Below are 8,733 nucleotides of genomic sequence, written 5' to 3'. Positions count from 1 at the left end.
CCTTGGCAGCATGTTTTGGGGCAGAATTACTGGAGATTTTTTGGATTTCCTTTCCATTTTTGCCAGAACTCAAACTTCATAAAAAAATGAAATATGATTCCTCTGCACTGTAGGGAATGGATTAATGGAATCTTGCTTTTTCAGTCAGTAATGCACACATTAACCAATGACATTACTGTCATTGGTTAATGTGTGTGTCCTGCGCCACCTCACTATCAGGTTCCTTGTTCTTGAGGACACCTTTAACCTGGTCCTCAAGACAAGGACCCTCTCTTTAAGCCCCCTACCTCCCCACCCACCCTGTTTTTAGTTCACTGTGTGGAAACACTTTCCATTTGTTGTTAAGCACTACTTTCCTTCTTTCTTTCTTTTGTTAATACTCAGTATTTACCGCTTAACATAGCAACATTTATGGAAGATCAAAGACCAGACACAAACACAAAGGATACAATCTCAGTGTTGATGATGATCTCCAGGCCATTGGGATGGAAAACTCCGCTGATGTTCATGTTAAACTTGTCAAACTTATGGATGGCCCTCGATGCCCTCACGTCCCACAGCACTCCGTCATTCAACACCAGGTCATCAGTCGGACTGAAGGTGGCGCAGTTCCTCTTGTAGTTGTTAGCCAGGGCAGGGTCATTTAGGGTCAGGGTCTTCTGACCCGTCTGGATGTCATAGATCTGCAGTCAGACACAGAATAAAAATAAAAGAATTGAAAAAAGTAAAGGAAACCCCTAATAAACAAATGAGCAGTGACTGGTGACCTACGTGGGCCACTTGGTCCTTGGTGCCGATGACTCGGTCCTGAGAGAGTTTACTGAACTCCACATAGTGATCGTCCACAAATGAGTTTCTGCCAATAAAGGAAGCAGGGTTTATACACGTGTGAATAAATTTTAACATTAAACTGACAACAGTTTAAGTGTGTGTGTGTTTACTTCATGCTAAAAACACCATCCATACTCCATAGGGCAGACAACGGGACGCTCCAAGAGGCAGAGGTGAGCAAAAGATTTCCATCCTGAAAGAATAAAAAAAGCGAAATGTAAAAAAAACCCAAATTTCCAATAAGAACACACGATAAATATGTGAGTGCATGTGGAATGGTACCTTGGAGGGCTCCAGGTGGGTGATGGCTGAGGTGTGGCAGGTGTAGCTGGCTTCCTCTTCACCAGAGAAGACATTGTAGAGCTTCAGGCGACCAGAGCAGGTTCCCAGCATCAAAAAGCGCTCGCCAGCTGAGAAGGCACAACAAGTGAAGCCGCTCTCGTCTCCATCGCCCTCATGAAAGACTGACATCGGTCGAAACCTGACCAGAGAAAGAACCAAGGTGAAAGGCCAGAAGTCTGCCTCAACTGAAGCGAATACAAACTGAAGTGAAAACCTTGAAGTACTTCAGTAAAACACACCGGACTGAAACCATAGGATTACAGACAGGTGAAAACAAAAACACATCTCTTCATCAGCAAGTCAACATTTGTGTTATAAAAATGTGTGCCAATGATGGCCAGTGAGTCTGGACAGACCAGGTATAAAAGGTCTGGGTCAAAGTATCCCCAGAACTGCAGCTCTGTGTGGTGTCCACAGTCTGCCATCAAAAGTGATTACAGAAATGAAAAGTGGTGGAGCAGTGTTGGGGTGATGGGCTCGGTACCTGCTGAATATCAGATGTCTGTCCAGACAGCCTCGGTCCACGCCGCCATATTTTGGGTACAGAACCCTGCTGCCCAGTCGGGCTGTAAAATTGGGCAATGCCTGCCGCCTCTGTTTGGGTTCCGGGCATCTGTGGGGCGTGAAGAGAGAAAAAGGGGGGCAGGTGGTGACGGGGTTATGGCAGCGGGCATGTTGTTCTCGCAGATACTCAGTGATGATGCTGTCGAGGGTAGGAGGTGAGGGCAGGTGGCGCTCTTGCTGCTTCTTCATTGCTGGAGTCTGAGCAAAAAAAAAAAAAAACAAGACAGAATAAATGTATTTACAGTTACATTCATTTCACAGACAAATACTATGAACCTCTGACCATAATATGTTCATTAAAGTATGAATGTTATTACTGAACATCTCACTGACTTGTATGAAAGCACCGTGGTCTGACTTTTGCTTCAGAGCTCGAATTCTTCTCCCAGAGTTGCCAATTGCTGCTGGACGTTCCCGCGAGAACAAAAGCCTTCCTAATGGATGTGATCCCTGTCCCTGAGGAGTAGACGGAGTTGAGAGGGCAGAGCCAGACGCTGTGGAGCAGGAAGAGGAGGGGATGATGGGAGCACGGGCTACGGATGGAGGAGGTGTGGAGGACAACATAGCAGACACCAAAGTCACAGGGGAAGAGCCCACATGGCCTGGGGAGCGGGAAGTAATACCGGAACTGAGTCGGCAAGTCCTTGGAATAACGGAGGAGGCGGGAGGAGTGACGCAGGAGGAGGAGATGGGACAGTGGGGTCCGTTGACTAAATTGGCCTCTTTGACCAGGGTGCTGGCAGTATCATGGAGACCTTTGGACACCAGGTGGTTCCTGATCAGCAGGAGCAGCTCTTTCTCAGAGAAGGTGATCTTGGACTGGGCCACCACACTGGCCTTCTGCAGACGAGCCAAAGACACATCGGAGCCAACCAGCAGCGGCTTTCCTGACACACGCTCCATCATCTCGGCGGCGTATCTGCAAAACCGGACATGTTCGCTACGTTTGTCCTGCAGCACCGGCTCCTTCATCAGCTGAAGAACCACAGAAGAGACACAGCACCATGATGTTCATGAAGGTTTGGAGTCAGAAAGGAGGACATTCATTAGAACAGATTCTCAGTTTAAAATGGAGAGATGGTGTTGGAGCATCTCTCCTTTCATGGTTTTCTATCATCATTATACAACACTCTATTTTGTGTTATTTCTTATTGGTGGTAGATACATTCCTTCATTTTCATGTACAAACTCTAAAGACCACTAAAGAGAAACACATTTGTGAATTTGGACTGTAAGCTCTAAAACTCTACTTGACACGGACGTGAGCTTGTGGGTTGTTTTATCTTTTGTCTCTTTCATCCTTGTGTCTCCAGCCTGTCCCAGATTTGTCTCCATGACATGAACTCTGCCTGTCCCTCATATATATTACGTAGTTATTATTTATTATTATCTGACCCACTTCCCCGCTGACCTGTTGGATGTGTCCACTGGTGAAGAGTGGTAGTTTGCTGATGATCTGTCTGACGGCAGAGCAGCGGGACAGTCCCAACAGAGCCTTACAGGCCAGGGCTCGGATCAGGTCGGCATCAGTGATGGGCGTCTTCACCGACAGCAGAGACAGGAGAACCTGGGACACGCAGAGTGAGACTATGGGATGTTGACATGTGTGGAACCCTGAGGACTTGTGCCTCTGTGGTCGGACACAGAAAAGTCTGTCACCTGGTTCTTCTTACCTTCATCCCGTTATTGTTCTGGACCACCTGCCACATGCGACCAAGGACCCTGTTGTGGGGAACATGAGGCTGCTGCAGGTGCAGGGACGGCCTGATGGGGGTGCCAGAGAAGCTTCCCACAGAGTTAAGATTCTGGTCCGGAGCGCACATACAGTTTATGATGACCTGGAAAAATTATGAGATGGTATTGGATTTGACTTGTTGCTGTCAATAGAGACAGATAGGACAAGTGAAGTGAGTGAAGTGAGGTGTGACAAATATGAGCTGGTGTCTTAAATATGACTAAACAAAACTAAATGTTTCTTATAGGGAGTCAAACAAAATGACAAAAGAACTAAAAGTGAACAAAGAGTAGCAAATATTTGAATAATAATAATAAAAATATTATTCATAGTCATAATTATAAAGCATAGTCATTGCCAAAAACTTTGTACCTGTAGAGCAGATTTTTGGATCTCAGCATCGTTGACAAACACCTCCCCCTCTGCCACGCCGAGGACAATACTCATACCTGTAAACCGAGACACATGTTTGACCTCACAGACCCTGAAGGTCAAGTAGAGCAGGGGTGCTGAGCTAAAACAGAGAGGTTCTACTGACCCACTGTGGAGACAGGTGACCCTGTTTCATCCAGGACGTTCACAGAGTCCGCCAGCAGCAACTGGACCTTAGGAACCACAGTCAGGATGGCCAGGATGTCCAAGGCGTAACGCACTGTGTCACTCCTGGATGGACAGACAGGCGGGAAGACAGGAAGAAGACGCAGCATTGTGGATGAGTCCAACGTTCACACTGCAGCTCAGTTCTGGTTTTCAGCTCAGTTCTGATTTGTTGATTGCATTAGTAAATGACATGATATGAACATGACCTCCACCAGAGAGGTGGAGGCTGAGAGATATGATCTGGTCTAGGTCTGTGTGACATATCAAATAAAATCCAAAATGTCAGATTTGTTCCATTTTTGATGAAGTGTGAATGCAAATGTATTAAAGTGGACCTTCAAGGATAGCCATTACCTGCCATAGTATGTCCTCCAGTCACAGGCTGTAGAAATGAGCTGCAGCATCAGGGGAACACAGGACAACCTGTAGAAAACCTCTACGGCCTCCCAGTGAAGATGTGGAGGACCATACTCGATTAGAAACTCCATCATCTCAATAACCTGCTCTCTGGGGTAGGAATGAGCCTGAAACACAATGACAAACAGGACGTCCTGTCAGTGTCCAGATACATGTTAGACAAGTGTGGTAATGAAGTGAGTCGGTACCTTATGAACAGGCTGCTGAGGGCCTGTTGCGCCTTTGTCTGCTGTATGGATGGACTGTTTCACCTGTTCAGTCTTTAGCCCCAGGTGGGCCTCAAAGTACCTGCACCGAGAGGAGAGACGCACTGACCATCATCGTCACATGGTGAGAAGTCATTAAAATGTATCTAAATAGAAGCTCAGAGATCGAGCACATGACAAGATTTAACAATATTAATAGTGGATTTATGACAACTTCATTTTAGTTCACCACTGAAGCTGTGACATCACACTTCCATAGTTAATAACAGAAAAGAAAATCTTGAATATGGTAGAAATGTATTGACTACAGTGTTCTCCCGTACCTGCGCAGAGCCATGCATGTGTGTTTGGCCGTCTGTCGGTCAGAGAACACACGGTCGTCACTCAGGATGGCCACCTCAGAGTCCATGTTCATGATCTCCAGAGTGCTGATCTGCAGGAACGGACAAAGAGATGGAGGTCGTTCAAACTTACATGAACCTTCTGCAAAGTCTTGCATGTCAGTGAGCAGGTTCTGGTTCTGACCAGGTTAACGAGTCGACGCAGGCCATCCTGCTGGTCAAAGAGCTGCAGCACAGCTCTGAAAGAGAAGGAGATGGAAAAAAACATGGTGGCGTGGCAGACACCAGAGGCGTGGGACGACTCCAGCAGCCAAAGGGCGTAGGACACCGTGTCTGAGAGGACACCATCAGGGAGCATACACACCTGCAGAAGAGGCAGGATCAGAGCATTTTTATCAGCATGGTTTAAACACACCGTACACACCGTATTTGTGTGTGTGTGTGTAAGTGTGTGATAGTTCACCCTCTCCATGGCGTCTTGGTTGTAGGCCAGATAGTAGAGACAGAGAGAAACTCCAGTCGCTGCCATCGATGGCCTGGGAATCTCCAGAAGCTTCTGTACGCCTCCGTGAGCAATGAACTCGGCCACAAACTTTTTATGGAGCAGCAATGAGGCCAGGTACTGAGAAGAAACACAACAATGTCCTGTCCTTGTATTGTTCTGGCCACATGTTAAGTCTACATTTTCATGATGAGCCTACCAGGAGGGCATCAAAGGTGAGCTGGACGTTCTTGGTCTTCCTGAGGTCAAGGTAGTTCATCAGCAGTGACCGTGTGTCCATTTGCATGAAGACAGCCAGCAGCTGAAACAAAGACAAAGACAAAAGTGAGTCGCCTTTACAGGCTGCATGTACCGGAAAACCACCGTCTCCTTGACATTCCAGCTGATGTGGTGAGAGTCCAATGCCATGGTAGATGATGTCATCATATACCTACATTAGAAACTATATAGCAATATATTGTATTGTTTTCCTTGTATCATGTCATGTATCATATCTCCAAATTCCCGCCAATACACATCCCTACAACAACTCAATATAATTTTCAATATAATTTTCATTTAATTATTTACAAAGTAATGACCTCCATTTGACTTTTAGTCCATGTTGACCTGAAGATACAAAATTCTGAGATGCAGATTTGATCAGACTGAAAGCATCTCACACAGATATTTGAACTATCACTGAATTGATCACTTATCGCTGTTTCTTGTTCATTATCCTCTAACAGCTTCTAATGTGCTCACAGCTGCTTCATCCTCACTCTCCAGCTTCTTTTAGATGAAAATCGTCAAATACAATTTTTTGGAACTGCAGAAAGTGACTGTGAAACAAGGGTGACTCTGAGCTACAGTGGCTGTGTGCTTGGTTTGTCTACCTCTTGGTGTTCTCCCAGGGGGGTCAGGTACTGCAGAATGAGCCTCTGTTCCATTGCTGAGCTGAGGGGCGACAGGCAATAATCCAAACCAATTACAATGGTGCTCATTTCTGACCAGGAAGCGGTGGTACTGATGGGTGGATTGCTGCTATCAGACTCCTCACAGGTCTTCTGCTTGGCCTTTTGGTTGTTCTCCTTCATCCCTCGTCTCCTTCCTCCTTGTTTTTCCTCTGTCCTCTTGGAGGATGAGTTCCTGTTCTGGAGCACTGAGCCCGGAGGAGGAGTTTGGGTGGAGGTGATGCCATTCTCCTGCGCTGGTCTGAGCGGGGACAAAGGCTTGGTGCTGGTCTTTGACTGGTCCTCACTCCTGGCTTTTTCATACGTCTGGTCTCCGTGGCCTTTTGAAAGACTTGAAGTTTGTGTGTTATGGACCTGACAGTCGGGAGGAAGGACCTGAGGGGTTTCTGTCAGGTTTACACAGTGCCCATCTAGGTTTTTGGTTTGCAGCTCATGCAGGCGCTGGATCATGATCGAAACCTGAAGAGCACAAGACACACTGATAGTACCAGAAAGAATATGGACAACAGCTCAATTTTACAGGAATCAGACTGTGAATCAAGGTTTAGGTAAAACAAAGCCTTGATGAACTTGATGAAAAAGAGGATTTTTTAGGCTCTTTATAAAGAAACTAGTGCTTGTTAGGAATGTAAGCATACACTCTACTCACAATATGATTCTAATTTCCTAGTTCACAGTATGGTTTAAATACCATTTATTGAGCTCCAGACCTATTAAATACAATGATCCTTTGATCCTCTGTACCGGATAAACTGAAAATGTTATATTAAATAACTGAATAAAAAAAATACACGTCTTTACAGAAATACTGAACATCACCATTCAACTCCTCTTATCAAAAGTAAGTCTGGTCTTTACCTCACTTAAAGTGTCAATACATTAAAAAACCAAAGACTATAAAAAATATTAACTGGAAGTTAAGTTCCCATTCTTCAGGATCATGTGAAATAATTATTTAGGGATCTACAACTAAGGTTGACTGCATTGGAGAAAAAAGTCTCTTGGTCAGGAGTTTGCAGTGACCATCAATTACAGCACACGTGCTAAACTCAGGCCCGGGGGCCAAATCTGGCCTGCGGTGTAATTATATTTGGCCCGTGAGATCATATCAAATGTGTACCAGAGTTGGCCCGCCAGTATATAGCCTTTATATACTGGCAGGATTTGTAGTATTAGTTGTGTATGCGCTATGTTATAGCACATACATTTAGTTTGTTTATTTGTTGTTGGCCTGTGAAAAAAAGATTTACATTAAAAAACAACTATAAAGGCTACAGATAAAGATACATAATAAGAAACCAATAATACTAATGTCTGTTTTATTTAAAATTTATTTCTCGTGTATTTAAAATATTAAGCTTTGGTTATTCCAGATACAATGTTTATTGTTAAAGTTTGTTTCATCACCTGCGCGATGGGACAATATGTACAATTTTTTCGATAAATATTAAGTTTGGCCCGTGACTTCTTTATTTGTTGTTGGCCTGTGAAAAAAAGATTTACATTAAAAAACAACTATAAAGGCTACAGATAAAGATACATAATAAGAAACCAATAATACTAATGTCTGTTTTATTTAAAATTTATTTCTCGTGTATTTAAAATATTAAGCTTTGGTTATTCCAGATACAATGTTTATTGTTAAAGTTTGTTTCATCACCTGCGCGATGGGACAATATGTACAATTTTTTCGATAAATATTAAGTTTGGCCCGTGACTTCATCCCAGTTTTTAACTTTGGCCCACTGTGAATCTGAGTTTGACACCCATGAATTAGAGAGTTTGTAGCTCACCAGCTGAGAGTTCTCTTGTTTGTACTTTGCTGCTACCTCCTGGCTACTCATAGCTCTGGCCAGGAGCCCTGTGGCGTAGATATTCAGTGGCCGCACAGCTTCACAGGCAAAGGTGTAGAGATGACCCACCAGACCGTCCTGAGATCAAACAGAGAGAACAAATCGGTTATCGTAATGGATGTTCGTTTATCTTCTACAACAAACAGACTGATGTTGGTTGAAGTAGTTTGATTTTTTTTTAGCTCATCAACTATGGAGCTAAAGCCCCACCTTCTCATTGAAGATGATGGTGGTCTCCAGACCTGGTATGATGTTCAGGAACAGACGACAGGCTGCAGTGTTGAGGCTAGCATCTCGGCTGCTCACGATGTACATGTCCAACAGCTGCAGAACACAAACAGACCAGAAATAAACAGCAGCACAACAACAACTGCACCAACACTGTCCTT

The 8,733-nt window shown here is 44.5% G+C and overlaps 1 protein-coding gene across 1 annotated transcript in view; it reads right to left on the bottom strand.

Annotated features, from left to right (window-relative positions):
• Positions 1–8,733, bottom strand: part of LOC103386484 (DDB1- and CUL4-associated factor 1) — a 21,652-nt gene that overhangs the window by 10,374 nt on the left and 2,545 nt on the right. The window contains 21 exon segments of the mRNA XM_017036569.2: positions 450–683; positions 772–856; positions 942–1,024; positions 1,114–1,312; positions 1,658–1,935; positions 2,071–2,211; positions 2,214–2,270; positions 2,320–2,712; positions 3,149–3,304; positions 3,411–3,575; positions 3,845–3,921; positions 4,011–4,135; positions 4,427–4,596; positions 4,678–4,777; positions 5,019–5,128; positions 5,221–5,400; positions 5,500–5,658; positions 5,738–5,839; positions 6,414–6,950; positions 8,285–8,422; positions 8,555–8,668. Coding sequence (XP_016892058.1) covers positions 450–683; positions 772–856; positions 942–1,024; positions 1,114–1,312; positions 1,658–1,935; positions 2,071–2,211; positions 2,214–2,270; positions 2,320–2,712; positions 3,149–3,304; positions 3,411–3,575; positions 3,845–3,921; positions 4,011–4,135; positions 4,427–4,596; positions 4,678–4,777; positions 5,019–5,128; positions 5,221–5,400; positions 5,500–5,658; positions 5,738–5,839; positions 6,414–6,950; positions 8,285–8,422; positions 8,555–8,668 — 3,603 coding nt within the window.

This window comes from Cynoglossus semilaevis, chromosome 11 (genome assembly GCF_000523025.1).
Source record: "Cynoglossus semilaevis isolate Cse_v1.0 chromosome 11, Cse_v1.0, whole genome shotgun sequence".
Lineage (NCBI taxonomy): Eukaryota > Metazoa > Chordata > Actinopteri > Pleuronectiformes > Cynoglossidae > Cynoglossus > Cynoglossus semilaevis.
This window is presented reverse-complemented; position numbering and strand designations above follow the sequence as displayed.